We start from the raw sequence: 19,084 nt of genomic DNA, 5'->3' as shown, positions 1-19,084 counted from the left end.
TTGGTCCATGGTCCTTAGTGTATAGATTGGACAGCACTTCTTCAAGTTTTTGAAATCAAAAAAATCAAAAAAGTTTTTATCTGCTCTGCTGTCCTGTGATGAAAGGCTATGTTGAGTTTCTGAATTCTGAGTCTCTCAGGAGAAGGAGGCATACCGCTGGGCCATTAAGGAGACGATAAAGAGTATGCTCGCCTTTGGATGGACGATAGAGAGGACTAAAGAGGGAGAGGCATTTGGAACACATACCTGTTCACGCAGAGTCTCTCAGTCTGGACAGGTATGTGTACGCCAGAGGCCTCGTTCTTTGTCTTACAGCATGCCTCGTTAAGGGTATCTTTTAGTAAAAGCAGTTTAATCGACCTTATTGATCTGAACCTCCTCAATACTGAAATTTACATATTTTTTTGTCCTGTTTTTGTCTCTCCTAGCTGTCGTTTGAGGGAGCATCAACTTTTAGCCCCAAGTCTTTGGACATGAGCAGCATCACCTTATCGTGGGACCAGTGTGTAAGCAACTGCCTCTAAGATCATTGAAGTAAAACCACGGTTCTACTTTTAACCAGCCAACTATCTACAGGTGTCAGAGGTGAAAGAGGGATCCGTGTCAATGCTAGCCTGTTACCAGTAATGTTGTGTATCATGCAAAGAGGTAGTCAATTTGTGCTACATTTCAGAATATTCCAAAAACGTTTCTGTACATGTAAACTTCATCATTTAAAAAGCTTAACAGTAGCAGTTTAACTACTCAGACACTATTCTTGATTCAATCTGGTTACAAAGATTTCATCGCCATTGAAAAGAAAGTTGCCTTAAAGTTGCCTTGATTGAGCTGCCATCAACTACATATTTTCATCACCATAGAATTGATAAGATAAGATAAACTATAATGCCACCTTAGGGAAATATGTGTTGTACTCTCCTGCAGTTCCTCAGAAAATATAATCACAAATGCTGCGTACTGAAAAGGAAAAAACAGTTTCCACATATACATTTACACCTTCTGACATCGGGGACACAATAAACAAGCCCCATGGCCAACAGCCTACATTACCTGTAAGTGACGGAAATTAGCAGAAATACATGGTTCAGCCTGCTCTGGGGGACCCTGAATCGTCATACTGATGGTCAGAGCTGGAGCTATACTCATTGTGATGCGGGATCAGACACTATTTTATGTGCCTGTCTAACTATAGACTGCTGATTGTTTAGATGGATGGATATAATTTTCATAGCAGTCTGTTCCTGACAAGCAATCTGTCCAGTTACTGTACTTTAGCAGACTATTATCCCACATTTTATAATACCCTCTAACACAGCATGGTAAAATAGAAGCATGAACTTCAGCTGAACTCCACAGACTATTCTTATGTGTAAAAAATACTTCCTCTGTTGTAGCTGTTTCTGCTCCTGCTTTGCTGTTACTGGGTACAGCACACATTTTCCTTTGACACCTTTTCCTGAAGAAAAGTGTTTTCCTTGTTTGAAAAAAGAGGGATCTAAACTCTCCTCTTGGTTCTTAAGGATTGATAGATGCAGCTTTAAAGAGCAATTGAAAGGAGTTGATCTTCTTAGCCATTGGTTAAACACCTTCTAATGTATCTGCAGCAAAACAAAAAGAATTTCCTCTTGTGTTTTGTTTTCTGATCCGTAGGCTATGGCGGAACATTTGGCTGAGAACTACCACAATGCCTGGGCTAAGAAGAAGAAATTGGAGCTTGAGAGTAAAGGTACCATATCATGGTGTCAACAACTGTTCTATATACTATTTAGTGTTTGAAGTGCTTGCCTCTCATAGTGCACAGAAAAATAACAAAATTGCAATGTGTTTGACCCATTTCTGCTCCCAGGAGGGGGTGGCCATTCAATGTTTGTACCCTATGACACCCTGAGTGCTAAGGAGAAAACCAAGTTCAGAGAGAGGGCCCAAGATATCCTCAAGTTTCTTCAGCTTAATGGCTACACTGTGTGGAGGTGAGCACAGAATGAGCTTATGATTGCAGGGGGCAATGTGATTACTGCGTGTTCAAGGTGGGTAGCAATGAGTCCCATTTTCATGTCACAGTGTTATCACAGAAACCAGACCGCTGTCTCTTTTTTTACCCTTTCCATCAAATACAGGTCACAAAATGAATAGAGCTCACGCAGTGAACAAGATGACACTGCACAACCAGTCTTGAAATTCTTGTGTTGAATAATACAATATTTATGCACTATTTAAGCTCTCTGTCTTCCAACAGAGTAGTTGTTTGATATCTCTCCTTCTACAGGGATCGGAGGACTGGGGAGTTGGAATTTCAAGCTGTAGCCAATTGCTTCAGCTACACTCTTCTTCGGCGCCTGCTGTCTTACACTGAGGAGTGTCAGGAGCACATGCTGGAGCTGGGTAAAGTTATGGTGTTCATAGAAATGAAATCCAACTAACAGTAATAATTCATAGAAAAATAGAATACATAAAAGGATGTTTGCATAACACATCTAAAATATATGTTACACTATGTACCGTACCTGATATTGTAAGATTTGAACACATCACTGGGCCTTGTGAATGGACTTCAATCAGCATTGGTTAAACAGACGAACATTCCATTAAGTCTAAACAAAGCAAGTCTGTGTCCTGATAGTTTAGATTTGAAATATCTCAAAATAGTTCAGACCAAGCGTGAGTATGTGAATCTTTCTTTCTTGTCTTAAAAGTACATGAAACCCTTATTATTGATGTTTTTCTATTCTGTTAGGGGAACCACACTTTTGTTTCTAATGTGATGGGATTCAGTATTTCATTGTTCTTTGCTTTCCAGAGGTGATGCAAGCCAGAGGACAGATGTCTAAAGGAGAGAGAGCTCCACAACAGCAACTATTAAATTTTTTTTCCAAGGTCTGACTCCAATCAATACATGTAGCAACCCAGTAGAAATCTACTCTCTGTTATGAAATCTCTAACATTGATGAAGCCCCCTACCAATGTAGTTTTTCCAATGCTACTCGCCTTCCTCTTTTTAGCATTTTTTTTTTTCCATTTTCGTAGTCTAATTAGTTTTGTTAAATGGTTGCTGTGGGCAATCCCGCTAATAAAACCCCTTTGTGGCAGTGTAATTTATTTAACCATTTTGGAAATCCATGTGGGCGTGTCGATTCCCATCAGGGCATTGATTAAAGCTCCCCAACCAGTTCTGTCTCCAAGGAGCCAGCCAGTGAAATGGGCTTATTATTCATTGTTGGACCCCCTGAGTCAGACCCTGTCAGCCGAAACCAAGAACAGTTCTGCCTCAGATGTCTACACTCCTTCCCCTCTCAATCCACCTCACAGCTGTGCATGACACTTTCCATGAGTCTGCCTGTCTATGAGTCTGTCAATGAATTGCCAGGGCTTCATAGAAAGAGTTAATAGAGTGCAAAAACATTTAACATCCTCGCCCACTAGGTCATTGTTGGGTCAGTCGGTACGAACTCAAGTTAATCAGGCAGGCACTGCTCAAACACTGTTTTTTAATTAATATATTTTTGTAACAAACTTTAATGCTAGTCAGAGGGAATGTAGAGGGACATGGGTGATATGTTTATTTAAATTTGTTCATTGCCAGTTACTCAATTGCACAGGTTGTCCTTCCTCTTTTGGAACAATATGTGAAGAGCCATCGTCTGTATTTCCTGTCTACTTCTCTCTGCTCAAGCGGAAATCAAAGCCATGCCTCAAAAAGAGAAAAAGAGATGATTGCAAGGTAAACAGAAACAATTTTCTTGTGTGCTCTCAGATTCTATTGTTACAGGGACAATATTCAGACTTGTTTTTGTTAACAGAACAAGTCTCATTCTTCTGATTTGATGTCCTGGTCTTATCTTCCCCACTCCCCTTTTGTCTTTTTTTCTCACATCCAGCCTCTTTTGTAAGCTTGCAACTCTAGTGAGACACAGGATCTCTCTCTTCGGTAAGGAAGGTGTGGATAAAAAGCTTTAGAAACTAATGTGTTCCACATGTCTTGGTTTTTGCTTCTTGGGATCGTCTTTGCTTGGCCACAATTGTGTGTTTAAATCTATTGGCTCTGTTATTGTATAAGATTCATCTAACCTCTTTTGTGTTCATGCGTAATCTCTAGTGCATAACTCTTTGTCTGATTTTAAAATATTTGTCTCTGCGTGTTTTCCCAGGTAACGAAGGCTCACAAGTTGCAAGCTGCCTCCATGTTTTGGCTCAGGCTCTGGATGCTAGGTAGCTAGATGGCACTACAGTCACACTCAGTCAGAATCGATGCTTTCGCTCTGCCTGCGGTCACATCAGTGTCACACAGCCATGTCTGAGGATGAGACGCCTGGTGTAATTGAGGCACTGATACACTGATGCTATCTAATTGTGGTTGATATCACTTTTACTCCCAGGAGACAATGCCTCTGAAGCGTGATACTAAAAGTAGAATCTTGGCTCTGCAGAGATTGATTGTATTTGGATCTGCAGCGGTTAGATTAGAAGATGATTTAGTCCACTTAGTGATTTACTATATGCTATTGTATTGTTATTTATTAAGATGATTCATATTTTAATTTTTAATACTTTCATATCAAAATTTTCCTTCTTTTTTTTAAGAAAACATTTTTTTTTAATGTATTATGCATACAACATGTCCAGAATTTTTGCTTGAAAATAAAGAATAAAATATTTTCTTCCCACTTTCTGCCCTAGGACATTAATGAAATCAGCCCCAGAGTCTATCCAAGCGTCTCTGCACTCATTCTTTGAAGCAGCTGCAGCTGACCTGGAGATGATCGTGGAAAACCTCTCTGTGACCTTGGTCTGTTTACCTCAGAGTAGGAGTCAGCAGGCTAAAGGAGTGGCCAAGGTTCTCAGCTACAGCAGCTCCATTCTTGTGCCCACCCTCACTTCTCTCTTTCGGCATCTTTGCATCCAAAACTTTGGCGAGGACCTCCTGTGTAAGGGCTACCTCAATAAAAAAGTTGCATTTAAGACTACATAATGTAGCCCCAAGTATTTAAGTACACAGTTGTAAGCATAGCTAATTAACATAACTTTCTGTATCATCTCACAGTAGTAAAATTGAAACTGTCACCACATGTTTTCAGTAGTCTGGTATAATTTCCTCCATATGTCATGCAGTTGAATGAACAGCTGGTTTTTACAACCCTGAAATCACTCAAGGACATCCTCCGTTCTACTTCCTACCTTCCTCGTCTTTGAAACCAGCTCTCATTAAGCGTCTCAGTCATGGCCACAGAGCAGCAGGAGCATATTGTCAGCCTCACTAATATCATAGCCTCCATGGATTCCTTTATTTCTTCAATCACTAGCTAGTCTGTATCTCTGATTGTATGCTCCCAGCTTTCCTTCTTTACCTTTTCCTGAGGTCCATCATTGATGGATCTCAGACTAAAGTGTCACCTTGTCTTTTCAGTGGGGAGTATCCAGGTGTCCTGTTACAGAATCCTCAACAGCCTGTACTCACTTGGCACCAGTAGCAGCATCTACATGGAGGGGTACTGCCTTTATTTCAATGTGATGTCAGAAGTTGTGAAAATGACAAAGTCACCTTGTAGTCAAGTTTTCAATATTTACTGTCTTTACCTTGATTTTGTCCACACATTCTTTAAGGTATAAAAAAGATAGTTTAGACTGAAAGGTCACTTCAACCATACAATACAATACTTACCGGTATTCATTAATATCATTGAAACGGAATACATCTGATGTCTACAAGCTTTGACTATCATTGTTGGTCTTTACAAATATACACAAGGGTTATTAATGAATGCATTACAGGCATAGTAGGTTATGAACAGTCTTTGAACTTGAAATAGAAAAGAAAGCAGCTGTCATGTTCAGTCACATCAGTAAAAATGTATAGTCTGAGAGTTTGACAAGTCATAATACAATATTTCTGTACAGGCAGAGGCCAGCAGCAGGTGCTTGTCTGGCAGCCCTGACTGGGACTTTCCCTGTATGCTTCCTGGAGCCTTCCTATAATCATAACAACCCCTACTCCATTTACAACACCATGAATGCTTCTGAAAGAGAAGGTAATAAAAAAATCCCATTGCAGGCAGACTGTCATTTATCTGTTTTTGTCCGTTTAATCTTGTGCCTGTTGAATAGCTCTCACACTGCAACTTGACCTCTCTTTTCTCAGCATCATTTTCCCTATCTGTTTCTTTTAGACCTGGGGCTTCTCGATCAGGTTGAGGACATGTGTCCCCTCCTGCCCTCTCTGGATCAGGCCCTGGGGGAGGTGGAGGAGTTGGCATGTGCTGGTGCTGGCGCTCGCCTAGCCCCTTACATCCATGTCACAGAGGTCACCTTGCCCATGCTGTGCAACTACATGTCTCTCTGGTGGCACTGGGGCCCAGAGGGACAGCAAGAAAGCCCAATATGCACCTCTATCACTTCTCAGCATGCAAGTGACCTACTTGGCCACATCCTCCGTGTTATCCACAACCATGTGGGAGCTAGCCAGTGTGAGTGGATGAAACAGCTGGCAGGTATTATTATCTTCATCCTGCATCAGTTGTGCCTTCTATTCTTCTTTTTCCTGTTTTAACAGCTGCCATGCCTTTCAGTTTTCTCTCAGCCTATCATATGTAAAGCCAACTCTGAGCTGTTAAAGAGCCACTTTCTTCCACTGATGGAGAAGTTGAAGAAAAGGGCCGGATGCGTGCTGCTGGAGGAAGAGCAGATGAAAGCAGAAGTGTGTGATACATCTGAAGCAGAGCTGCAGCTACAGGAGAAGTTTACTGTACTGGTGCGAGACCTTTACGCCTTCTACCCCCTTCTCATCCCATTTGTGGATTCTAATCGGTAAGGCATGCTGCCAAGGTGCTCGGATGTGGAGGAGTGAAACTTATTTAAATATAATTTTTATTTACCTTAGCTTACTTACTTAGCTTGTCAACTGTGGTTTGTGCTTAGTTACACAACAGATAGTTAGTTTAAGTTTTAATTTTGTGTGTGAAGCTTCATCAAATCTGCAATATTAATGTGATGTGTTTTGGTCCATCCTGCCTCAGAGCCAGCTGGCTGAAAGAGTCAAACCCTGATGCTGAGCAGCTGTTCAGCATGGTGGCAGAGGTCTTCACTTTCTGGGCCAAATCACATGTGAGGATGTCACATTGAAGTGTTTTTTTTTTTTTTTTTTTTTATCATAACTTCTCTTGTTAATACCATCCAGGTGAATGTTCTAAACTGTTCAAAGTATTTTTTCTTTACCTTTTATTGCTAAAACAGAATTTTAAATGGGAGGAGCAGAACTATGTGGTCCAAAATGAAATCAACAACTTGGCTTTTTTAGTCAACAAAGACAACATGTCCAAGGTCAGACACATTTATAAATGGTTATTATGACATTTTGCTTCCACTAATGGCCAGGAGCTAAATCAGCTTTTACTCATTAATACCACTATTCATGGTTTTTCAATGCTCAGTTCGACCATGACAAAAGGAGGATGAAGAGGAAGGGGGACTGTTATTCCACACACACCTCTCTCATAGTGGCTTCTATGAAGAGACTTCTCCCTGTGGGACTGAGGGTTTGTTTTCACAACGACCAGATCCTTCTTGTGTTGGCTAAGAAGGGCTTCACCCAGGTCAGTTCTAAAGTGGACAATACCAGTATAAATACCAGTTCTGCCATGATTACAACACCATATGAGAATGTTCTCTGGTATTTTTATTTTTAAATATTGATTTTCTTCCCACAGAAGAAGACTGAGGATGAGATTCGAGAGGATGTTTTCAATTACCTCAACCATCTTCAGAGTGAGGTAATGACTGTCACTGCACTCTTTTGCTTTACAGTCAGACAGGATTTCACATGGATGTTCAATTTGATGAGTGTTGATTGTTTTACATTAGTTTTTTTCTTTCTTACGGTAAAAATAAAAACAGTCCTACCAGTCTGTCCGTAATAAGAACAAAAATGAAGTGCAATTAACAAGAAGAGACATCTACAGTATTTTAATCTAGATCGTTTTGCTACATCTTTAGGTGCATATCTTTTCTATATTCTCCACGTACTTTGCATATTGTTGACATGTTAAAAAAATGTGAAGAATATTAAACTGTAGAATGCTCTATTCGTCTGTTTAACCCAAACCTCATTTTTTATGACCTCAATCAGTGCGTCATTGTTCAACAGACACAACAATGACATACTCACAATATTGTCTGCATGCAGTATTTGTTTATTTATGAGTCAGTGATAAATATGTCTGTTCATAAGTCACTGAATAAATCAGAACAAGTATTGCTTTGTCATTAGCATAGACACATTATTAAACAGAGCTGCTCTAAAAACATCTCAAGTTGAATGGTTTAAATACCAACAACAACAATAAAAATAAATAACGGGGGCTTTCTTTTTTCTTGTTACAGACTTCAAACTGCTTTGGGCAGGAGGCTGTTAATGCAGTACACCCACGCCTGTTTGGGGCAATCGCTGAAACCAAAGAGACTGTTGACAAGATTTTGGAAATTGCACGTGTCCTGTATTACCTGGATCAGGTGAGCTTTTAAAGCAGTAAAACAATTATCAGTAAACCATTCAGGAGTGCAGTGAGAGTTTAAACAAGGCTTAATTCTTCAAGTTTCAGGCTCTGCATGCACTATCTGGCGTTTATTAATGAATATTCATTTTAGCTGTTTGATATTACAAAGCTTTTGATTATTCCTAACACTAATTTAATTTGAATATATTACAGTTACAAGTTATGCCTGCAGTGGTAATGCATGGTAGGTAAGTGCATGACAATTACATGAAGGTTAACCTTGACAACCAGCACTGAAAAGCCTTTGGATCTTAAAGGTTCATGAGCACTAATTAGTTTACAAATCTTTAACTTTTGTTTCAGGTCGAACACCCTCAGAAAAGTAAAAAACCTGCTTGGCACAGGGTCTTATCCAAACAGAGGAAACGAGCGGTGGTGGCCTGTCTGAGAATGGCTCCTCTCTACAACCTACCAAGGTACCAACAAAATATGTATTTACAGTATATAGATAATTTTCAGCCACACAACGTGATGGACGGGTTAAACTCAATTACTGATTAGACATTTTGAACTGAAACAGCCTTGTCAGAGGGAGAAGATTATCTGATGGCATACCATTAAGGTTTGAGAGTTTTTAAAGTTGCGCTTACAAATTAAAAAGTTGAGCTTGAGATGAGGATATGAAGGGTAGGAAGAATAAGGCTAATGGACAAGTTAACCTTTCAGAGATGTATTTTAATTTGTCACAAATCCCCAAATAAATGAAGGAGATCAGTATCATCACATACCGGTAGTTCAATTTCTTTCTTAACCCTGAAGAAAAAAAAAAACATTTCCACATAACAGTTGATAACATATGATAAATATGCTGTATGAACTTTTACAGAAGCACCATCAGACTTCAAACCTATTCACATGTGTAATAGGTGGTTCTGCATTGAGCAGGCGACAGTACAGTTATGGAGCGGTAATGTAAAACCTCATTAGGCACCACCATGTCAGGTCTAGAGGGAGCAAGGCCATTAGCATATAAAAGCCCTGCTAGTGGTTTGAAGGTAGTTTGTAGGTGGTAAATCGAAGCTTGATCCAAAGGCAACTGGACTTAGATGAAGATCTTGAAGATGTTTCACTTCTCCAACGAAAGGCTTCTTCAGTCCTAAACTAACTGATGGACGGAGCTAGAAATGTAACCTTCTGTGAATCATTAGCATGCTGATGATTTACAGAAGGATACATTAGAGTCGTTAGTTGAGTGGTTGAACTAGTTTCACCTAGAGTCGTTAGCAGGTGGTATGGGATTTGTATTTTGGTGTTTGTGTCATGGAAACATACTGTAGTTGTGGTGTAACAACCTTTCCTTTTTATACTTGGTCGTTGTAACAATCTTCACATGTACTGGAATAAGAGGCCTTGATGAACGAGTACCAGTAATCATGAGTCTTATCAGAGCGCTTTCACAGTTTAATACTCGATGTCTTACTTTCATTTGAACGATCACCTTATACATTCCTCTTCCTCCTCAGGCACAGGGCTGTCAACCTCTTTATCCAAGGCTACAATAAATCCTGGATATCTGCTGAGGACCTCAGCTTTGAGGAGAAGCTTGTTGAGGATTTAGCTGTGAGTGAAAAAACAAACCATATCCACATCCCTAGTTTGGAAGAAGACAGACACTTAAGAAATGATGTAAAGAATTGTTGTGGAATTATGGCTGTCCCACCTCTACAATTATGTGTCCTTCACGCTATGTACATATTTAAGTTTACTCAAATTTTATTGTGTTTTTAAAGTGCCTACAGGACACACTTCCTGGCAGAACTTTAAATATTTCATATTTATTGAAAAAGTAAAACATAATCAGGGCCTTTTGGCTATTTGTTTATGAAGAAGTCATCATAGTTTCAGACTCTGATCTTGTCCTTTTTTCACCATATCCTGCCTCCTGAGACCCCCCAACCTCCGCCCCACCCCCATCCCGCTATAAGATGCATAAGTAAATAGGCAAGATTGCAGGATTTCAAGGGGAGTCTGTCCTGAAATCTTCCAGATATTTAAGAGGAGTCAGGACAGGCGTGCATGTCTAAAAAAAGGCCCTTTTCTCTCTCTCTCTCTCGCTCTCTTTCTCTCTCTCTCTCTCTCTCTGGCCTGCAGAAGGGAGGAGTGACAGAGTTGTGTGGAGGCGACAGAGAGGAAGAAAAGGATGTGGGAGACGTTGCCAAACCAATCGATCCCCTCCTACAGCTCATTACACTCTTCAGTCGAAGCGCCCTGACAGAAAGGAGGTGTGTGTTTGTGTGGGTGTTCATTATAGAAGATCTCATGCAATAAAGACCCTGTTCTACTTTTATTACTGGTCTAACCTATCACCAGGAAAGTCGATATTGAATTGGTTAGAGGCATGATTTTTGTTTTGGTTCGACATTTGTGATTATTGTCTTGTGAAAGGCGGAATTATGTTATATGTTTCAATTCATGTAGATTCAACCTGCAGAAAGGTGTACTGATTACAATTTTATTTTATCTCACATACTTTACTATATGTTTTTATTGAACTCTAGTATTCAAATACATGTGTCTTATTTATTCTGGGAGGTTATGCATGGATGCCACTGATTGTGAAATCTAATTAACAGCACACTAATTTGTGAAATGTTTTTTTTTTCTTCGTTTAGTTCCCCCTCTATTTAAAGGATGATTTGTTCAACCAATGCAATTTAGATATTTCTGGAAAAAAAAAACATGATGTCCTGCAGAGACTAAAAATCCATCTTAACGTAATATGAACTGTTTCTCTCCAAGTCACTATAAACACATCAGGGGAGGGAGAGCACTCAGTGGCTTACACGACAGTACAGTGATCAAATGAGCAGGATTTAGATTTAGGCCTGTATCACAAAGTTAGTAAAAAAAACATTTATCATCCCTCTCACAGATGTTTTATTTTCGTTAACCCTTACCAAAGGCATCATGTCAATAATCACAAGACAGTCAAGCAAAGGTTCATGATCTAGCCCTGAATGTGATCACATAAGGGCCGTCATTTGCAGCATATGACTAAACACAAACAAGAACAAGTCTTCTAACAACACAGCGGCTTCTTCAACAAGCAACGAACAAACTGTCGTATTTGACAAACACAAAGATCTTGCACACATAATCTTGGAACAAATAGCAACTAAAATGCAGCTGCAGAACATAGTTATGTGTACATTTAGGCTCATAGTATTACCGGCGATTATTAGTGTATGAGAATATCTGACTGTAACTCTATATCTGTATGGCATGTATTAAAGTTTACAAGTTATGCTGCAACCAGGGTGGTTTCAAACATAAAGGGAGAAAATAAATTAATGGTAATACAAAGTATGTTGAAAGTCAAAAGAAAGCTTACTATTATATCTTATAAGTTTAATAAGTAGAATGTATCCAGTCTTTCAGGAAGTCTCTGTTGTAGGATCATATTAGGAAGATGTACAAATAGTTTATCTCAGGTCTTGTAGGGAAAGCCAAAATGTTTTGCCGGTCTCTGAACACTCTGGTCGTCCTCCCCTCTCACATCTTTGCACAGAACTTTGGGATTAAGAGAATTGACCGGTCGACAGGGGTTACATTTAAACAGATTGATCTCTTATCTAGCTTTGGAGCAGGTAAAATGTGCAGGCCAGGGTTCATCCTGAAGTCATCCTGAAGGCACTGAACAGATCCAGTGGGGATCCTGCTCACTTTAAATCCTGCTTCCTAGTGCAGACCTCAGGTGAACTGCTGTGGTCAATAAAACTGTTCAGTGCCACTGAGCAGTCCTGTGGGTAAAATACTCCAGGTCCACACAGCACTTTGTGGCTTTTCAAGGTGACGCTACATTAAACTTAGTAAACAAGGGGATCATGTTTAAGTGCTGTGAACAGATCTGCTGAGGATTGGATGCATATTGGCAGAGGAATCTTGTCATCGGCGAGCCATTTTTAGAACTCTCAATCTATCCCCACAATGATACACCGGTAAACAATATTATCTCGTCTGTTTTCTCTTTTAGCAGAAAGCTTGGAAATGACAGTCTGTATAAGTCTTATGCTTCAATCATGGCAAAGGTAAGATAGGATAATGAATCACTTTTCTTTAATACAATCATAAACATTATCATGCAAACCTTACCCTTTTACTAACTGTAATGTTCCATTAGTTAGAGTAGTATCATTACACAGAAGTAATAAAGTCAGAATTGTGTATTTAAAGAGTGTCAGAGATAATCACAGTACTTGAGTTGAGACATTAAAGTGTTTGTTCAGATTTTATTGGTTTTGCTTTTGTAACTGTGACATTCAGTCTAACTTTGAGAAAGAGACAGTGGTTTCCTCCCTCTTTTTATTCTTATTCGATGTTGATTGTTGGCTTTCAGAGCTGCCAAAGTGAAGACGCTGATGATGAAGAGCAGGAGGCCAAAAGCTTTGAAGTGGGTGAATTGTCTCTTCAATATTTTTAAATGTATTTTTTGTATAAAGAATGATAATACATTAATAAACTATTAATATCAAATTATCAGTTTTCAGTGTTTTGATTATATATTTTGACGATTAAAGATCTAGTTGAGATACAATAATAAACGTCCCCTTCCTTGGTTTAGGAGAAGGAGATGGAGAAACAGAAGCTGCTTTACCAGCAGGCCAGGCTGCATCGTCGTGGAGCTTCTGAGATGGTCCTCCAAACCATCAGTGCCAGCAAAGGTAGGAAAACGTTACATACTAACGATAATCGTTTATATTGATGTCAGTCTAATGCCTGGTTGTGCACTGTAAGCAACTTTGTCTACTGAATAAAAAAAACAGGAATGAGCAGAACTTTCACCTCAGTAGCTGATGCATACATTGAAGCTTTACTTCCAGCTTAAACTTTTTCTTAAAGTACACTTCCTGATTGTGATCAATTTGTACATTCCACCAGGGGCCATGGGTGCGATGATCGCCCCCACATTGAAGCTGGGCATATCTGTTCTGAGTGGAGGGAATGCCACTGTTCAACAGGTACAAATCTATATTGTTTTCAAACATTCAAATTATTCATCATGTTTCTTTAGATCTACTAGATATGTTTACATATTACCCAATGATGTTCATATCATGAAACATAAGTATTATGTTTATTATCATGGACACCTATAATAGAAGTGAGTGGTTAAAGTACTTGGACACTAAGAAGCTGCAGCTAGTAGGAAAAAAAAGCAAGATTGATTGTATTAAAAAGAAAAATATAAAATGTAAGAACCATAAGTATATACTGGTACATGAACAGAATATCAATTACATTATTACAGACTCTGGCTCCAGATAAGAAAAAATACAAAAGACATAAAATACATGAAATACTGAAAATATTGAAAAAGAAGAGTAAAGCTGTTAAATATGTGGACTGTGTAAGATTTTACAATGGACCAAAAAAAGAAAATATATATTTATTTTAATGAATACACATTCTCACTTTTGATCCCATCACTTGTGTAGAGGACTTAGAGTTTGCTATCACGGTATATCTGTTGAAATGAAGAACCTTTTCTTTTCCCTTTTCGAATGATATCGCCCTTCAAATTCTCTTTCTTCTTATGAACAGAGACTTGACGCACAAACACTGCAGCAAAGCTTGAAATGTAAAAAATGTTTTAACCTAATCACATCTGCTTCAGATGAGGTCCCCCTCCTTTTATCAGACCTTGTCTTTGATGCTTTTGTTGGACAGAAAATGCTGGATTATCTGAGAGCGAAGCAAGATGTTGGCTTCTTTCAGAGCATGGCTGGACTAATGCTGTCATGTAGGTGAGTGAATGTAGGAACATTCTCTGTCAAATGTCACAAACGCAGGCAGGCTTCATCTTCTGAATGATAAAAATAGTAAGCGCACTAAAGCTTTTTTTTTCTGTCCTTTTGTGTGTGTGTGTGTGTGTTTTTTTCTATCCAGTGTTCTGGATCTGAATGCATTTGAGAGACAGAACAAAGCTGAAGGATTAGGCATGGCCATGGATGAGAGCTCAGGTACTGAATTCATATGGAAATACAAAAAGATGCATCTCTGCGTGAAGCCATGTCATAGTAGAGGAGACAGCTGTGGGATCTCTCGTCTCGAACATAATCTAGATTCACACTTCAAATGCATTTTTTCTCTTCAGTATTACCATCAGCTGTCCATTGTCATTCCAGTGTGGCTTAATTTTTCTGTCACTCTACATCTAAATCTTTGTACGTCCATTCATTTGCTACAACTCCATTTTTCCCCTTGACTCTTTTGTATTTTGCCCTTCACTGCCTTTTTTTTTCAGGAGAGAAGGTGATGCCTGACAAAGACGTAACCTGCGACCTGTTCCGTTTTTTACAACTGCTCTGTGAAGGACACAACTCAGGTTATCCATCCTATGTTGCAGTTATCTGACACACTGAGACAACAAATAGATGATGTTAAAGTCTATTCAGGATGAGGCACCACATACGGAAACACACACTAAAAATGACATTTTTTGAATGTTTGTCACTTTACAGTATCAAAAGCTAAGCACTGATTCATTATTTCTGTTCACACATTTGCTTTACTCTAGCTGATGTCCATTCTCTGATAAAATTGTCTACACAGAGTAAGATGCATTCAAATTCTTCTTCGAAGGCCAACTCATCATGCTCTTACTTTTTCCACGTTAGATTTCCAGAATTACCTGAGAACACAAACAGGCAACAACACCACTGTCAACATCATAATATCCACTGTGGACTATTTACTGAGAGTGCAGGTAAGCAAACAGTTACATGCTCCTAAAGGATTGAAATGGCATTATTGTCCAAAAAATCATTTGTTTGGACATCATGAAACCCTTGTTTGGCTACTGGGTCAATACAGATCTGTCTTTCATCCATTTGAAGATGCTGATTAGAATTCATCACTTATAACATAATGACATTTCACAATGCTACCTTGTCTGTTAGGAAGCTTGTTGTTTAAGCTCTTTGACCCATTAAACATTTTTTTCTACAACACTGCAGGAGTCGATCAGCGACTTTTACTGGCACTATTCAGGGAAAGATGTGATTGATTTCCACGGCCAACAAAACTTCTCCAAGGCCATTGAAGTGGCTAAACAGGTCTTCAACACACTCACAGAATACATACAGGTCAGTGAGTTTCCATGACATATTATAGTGTTACAGATAATCCTTTGAGCTTTGAGGCATGCGAGCATCTGCTTTGTGGCTCTTGACTGAATATACACTTCATTAGGTCCACCTTTACAATAGAATTGCTTTAATCCTACATGCTCTGTTATGTGTTCTACATTTTACAAAGCTTGTAATTTTCAGTCTTTGTTGACACTGTCTCAAAGAATACTGTACTGTTTGTTTAATTATAGACTTATTTGAGGCCAGTAATTATACACTTGTGTTTCTAATACTCGATCCCTGTCATGTATGGAAAGTGAGTGAATAAAATATATGGTACACCTTCCAATAAAATGCCATCCCCGCTGTCAAAACCAAGTCTGAAAGTGACAATCACGACTAAGGTTGGCAAAATTTACATTGCTTCAATTCTGCATCTTTTAAATGATACAATCTGGTAGAGTGGAATAGAGAGGAATTGATGACAACTGCACTGAACATTATTGTTCATAACTGAACATTATTACATTATTCAAGGCAGAATTTATGGCAGAGAAGTTGTTCCTGAATTCTACCAGTTTGGATGCGTCTGCTCACATTGTCATCATACGCAGGGTCCATGTACCGGGAACCAACAGAGTCTTGCTCACAGTCGCCTGTGGGACGCTGTTGTGGGATTCCTCCATGTCTTTGCTCACATGCAGATGAAGCTCTCTAAGGTATAGCACATTATTTCACTGGCATTCAAATATTTTGATTCCCTGCTAAATTATGCAGAAACATAACATTGCTGACTCTTCAGGTCGTGCTGTAGGGAAGAACTTCTTCTCATAGGCCTCATTTCAGTTTTATTTTAATAATTTACATTTACCCTGTAATCACTCATTCTGTGATAATCTGCTTTAGTGATTTCCGTCTGGATTTTTTGTGTGTTAAATATAGGATGAAATAAAGACATGAAATAAAATGTGTGACTTGCTAGAAGTTAAAGATATTGCCTTTTACACAGGACTCAAGGCAAATTGAGCTGCTGAAGGAGCTCATGGATCTACAAAAGGACATGGTTGTGTTTCTGCTTTCCATGCTAGAAGGCAAGATATCCACTTATCCTACCATATTGGTCGTAGTTTATGAATTGGAAACAAGTTAATGTTAATAGATGTCTTTGCTCTACCCTGAAGGTAACGTTGTCAATGGAATGATCGGAAAGCAGATGGTGGATATGTTGGTGGAGTCATCAGGAAATGTGGAGATGATCCTGAAGTTTTTTGACATGTTTCTTAAACTTAAAGACCTCACCTCCTCTGAAGCATTCAGGGAGTACGACCCTGATCATAAGGGATGTATCTCCAGGAAGGACTTCCAGAAAGCAATGGAGAACTGCAAGCGTTTCTCACAAACTGAGACTCACTTCCTCCTCTCCTGCTCGGAGGCTGACGATAGTGATATTGTGGATTATGAGGCGTTTGTGGATCGCTTCCATGAGCCAGCCAAAGACATCGGCTTCAGCATTGCTGTTCTCCTTACCAATTTGTCCGAACACATGCCAAATGATATAAGACTAAGGACATTCCTGGAACTGGCAGAGTGTGTCCTGACTTACTTCCAGCCCTATCTGGGACGTATAGAGATCCTCGGCAGTGGGAAGCGCATTGAACGTGTCTACTTTGAAATCAGTGAATCCAGCCGCACACAATGGGAGAAGCCTCAGGTGAAAGAGTCCAAGAGGCAGTTCATTTTTGATGTCGTCAATGAGGGTGGCGAGAAGGAGAAAATGGAGATGTTTGTCAATTTCTGTGAGGACACCATCTTTGAGATGCAGCTTGCTGCCCAGATCTCTGGCTCTGACACTGGAGAGAGGTGTGTTGAAAAAGAAGATGGGAGTGAAGACGAAGGTCATGACAACAAAGGAATTTTCTTCCTTTATCAGTGGATGTTGTTGCTGACATCTTTACTTTCTGTCAAAAACCTGAAATTCATAATGAAGATGTCATTGAAGGATATCCTCATGTCAGCTCTTTTCTTGCTCAGATTCATTGTTATGGCTCAGGTTCGGTGTGTTTGTGCCGTGGTTCACAGCATCTTATATGTGCTGTATATAGCTTTTGTCAGTGGTGGGCTTATAGAGGCAGCCAAAAGGATGAAAATATCTGACTTGCTGGGTGGGATCCTGGAACCAACTCTTGATGAGGTCATGGAGGTGCCAAGCGGTGTGGATCGTCTGAGGAAGTACCCTGGCAGTTTTTCTTCCCAGAGAGAGTTGAGGGAGGTTGGGCAGGAGGCAGCTGTGACCTCCCCCAGGGACGTGGATGTACTGTCAGACATATTTGGCCTCCAAGTGAAGAAAGAGGGAGGTCAATACAGACTTATAACACAAGACCTCACTGCCAGTCTGTCTGACCTGTTCAACACAGCCTCCAGAGCAATTTCCACCACTGATTTTTCTGAGAAGCAGCAGGTGACAGTACAGATTTTGTATTTTTATTTTTTTGTATGGTTTGATAATGATATCCATCACTGTTTTTAAATCTTTAACACTTAGTATGTTGGATTTTACCCCAAGAATCAGCACAATTTTTTAAACTTTAGCGCTGCTTTGATACTCTGATTAATATAAATTTTGGATTTCCTCATGAATTTTATTTACAGCAGCTTAAAGCCCACACCGCCACAGAGGAAAAACCAGAAGATGAGGAAATACATCTCACAAAGTAAGTATCTTGCTCCCCCATAACATCCTGCATTACCTTCTTGTCAAATTAAAGCCATTTGACATTCCCCTGTTTGGATGGTCCTGTTTGCAGAGGGAAGGAATCTGAAAAGAAAACGGGGAAGGAGGAAGCTGAAGCAGAATTAACATCCAAGAAATGCTCTCACAAGTCGGAGGAAAAGGATAGCCAACGGTCTGCTCTCTTGGAGATTATAAGCACTCACAACAAGAGCCTGCTGGTATTAAGTACACTTAGTTAGTCACTTGAGTTTGCATGCGCAGTCACAAACACACAAAGGAAATCAACACTTGAATACCTTTTCTCTTTCTCCCAGAATTATTTTGCAAGGAATTTTTACAATATGCGGTTGCTGGCTTTGTTTGTCGCCTTTGCAATCAATTTCATCCTCCTCTTCTACAAGGTGAGTGTTCTTGTGAGAGATATTCTTAACTACACCACTTTAATAGGAGAGCATTTGACAAGTAATTAAGTGTACTTTATCAAATACCAATTTTGAGGTACTTCAACCTTAGATGATACAATTGTTCGTGGGAAATAATGAGCATGCCAATATCATTTATGATATTTTAAGCCTGTTTACATAATCCGCTTATATTATCCTTTCCACTCAAACTCTAATATAATCCACTTCACTAAATATTGTTTAAAAAAAAAATCTTTTAAAATTTGTTGTATTTATTTTTGTGCATTTAGATCAGGGGTGGGCAACTGGCGGCCCGGGGACAACATGCGGCCCTCG

General features: G+C 39.4%; 1 protein-coding gene across 1 annotated transcript in view; it reads left to right on the top strand.

Moving 5' to 3' along the window:
* The window catches only part of ryr2b (ryanodine receptor 2b (cardiac)), a 66,519-nt gene that overhangs the window by 32,103 nt on the left and 15,332 nt on the right, over nucleotides 1-19,084 (top strand). The window contains exons 57-93 of the mRNA XM_061040017.1: nucleotides 140-277; nucleotides 429-506; nucleotides 1,651-1,726; nucleotides 1,850-1,970; nucleotides 2,267-2,382; nucleotides 2,798-2,874; nucleotides 3,597-3,718; nucleotides 3,876-3,925; nucleotides 4,146-4,206; nucleotides 4,675-4,922; nucleotides 5,402-5,483; nucleotides 5,893-6,023; nucleotides 6,162-6,482; nucleotides 6,561-6,798; nucleotides 7,008-7,095; nucleotides 7,225-7,311; nucleotides 7,422-7,583; nucleotides 7,698-7,760; nucleotides 8,371-8,499; nucleotides 8,847-8,959; nucleotides 10,007-10,103; nucleotides 10,635-10,765; nucleotides 12,520-12,571; nucleotides 12,880-12,933; nucleotides 13,105-13,204; nucleotides 13,422-13,501; nucleotides 14,211-14,287; nucleotides 14,430-14,503; nucleotides 14,788-14,868; nucleotides 15,161-15,249; nucleotides 15,500-15,628; nucleotides 16,228-16,332; nucleotides 16,623-16,704; nucleotides 16,795-18,071; nucleotides 18,263-18,324; nucleotides 18,418-18,562; nucleotides 18,659-18,745. Coding sequence (XP_060896000.1) covers nucleotides 140-277; nucleotides 429-506; nucleotides 1,651-1,726; nucleotides 1,850-1,970; nucleotides 2,267-2,382; nucleotides 2,798-2,874; nucleotides 3,597-3,718; nucleotides 3,876-3,925; nucleotides 4,146-4,206; nucleotides 4,675-4,922; nucleotides 5,402-5,483; nucleotides 5,893-6,023; nucleotides 6,162-6,482; nucleotides 6,561-6,798; nucleotides 7,008-7,095; nucleotides 7,225-7,311; nucleotides 7,422-7,583; nucleotides 7,698-7,760; nucleotides 8,371-8,499; nucleotides 8,847-8,959; nucleotides 10,007-10,103; nucleotides 10,635-10,765; nucleotides 12,520-12,571; nucleotides 12,880-12,933; nucleotides 13,105-13,204; nucleotides 13,422-13,501; nucleotides 14,211-14,287; nucleotides 14,430-14,503; nucleotides 14,788-14,868; nucleotides 15,161-15,249; nucleotides 15,500-15,628; nucleotides 16,228-16,332; nucleotides 16,623-16,704; nucleotides 16,795-18,071; nucleotides 18,263-18,324; nucleotides 18,418-18,562; nucleotides 18,659-18,745 — 5,223 coding nt within the window. The remainder of the gene's footprint in view (nucleotides 1-139; nucleotides 278-428; nucleotides 507-1,650; nucleotides 1,727-1,849; nucleotides 1,971-2,266; nucleotides 2,383-2,797; nucleotides 2,875-3,596; nucleotides 3,719-3,875; nucleotides 3,926-4,145; nucleotides 4,207-4,674; nucleotides 4,923-5,401; nucleotides 5,484-5,892; nucleotides 6,024-6,161; nucleotides 6,483-6,560; nucleotides 6,799-7,007; nucleotides 7,096-7,224; nucleotides 7,312-7,421; nucleotides 7,584-7,697; nucleotides 7,761-8,370; nucleotides 8,500-8,846; nucleotides 8,960-10,006; nucleotides 10,104-10,634; nucleotides 10,766-12,519; nucleotides 12,572-12,879; nucleotides 12,934-13,104; nucleotides 13,205-13,421; nucleotides 13,502-14,210; nucleotides 14,288-14,429; nucleotides 14,504-14,787; nucleotides 14,869-15,160; nucleotides 15,250-15,499; nucleotides 15,629-16,227; nucleotides 16,333-16,622; nucleotides 16,705-16,794; nucleotides 18,072-18,262; nucleotides 18,325-18,417; nucleotides 18,563-18,658; nucleotides 18,746-19,084) is intronic.

This window comes from Labrus mixtus, chromosome 6 (assembly GCF_963584025.1).
Source record: "Labrus mixtus chromosome 6, fLabMix1.1, whole genome shotgun sequence".
In the NCBI taxonomy this organism is placed as follows: Eukaryota; Metazoa; Chordata; class Actinopteri; order Labriformes; family Labridae; genus Labrus; species Labrus mixtus.
This window is presented reverse-complemented; position numbering and strand designations above follow the sequence as displayed.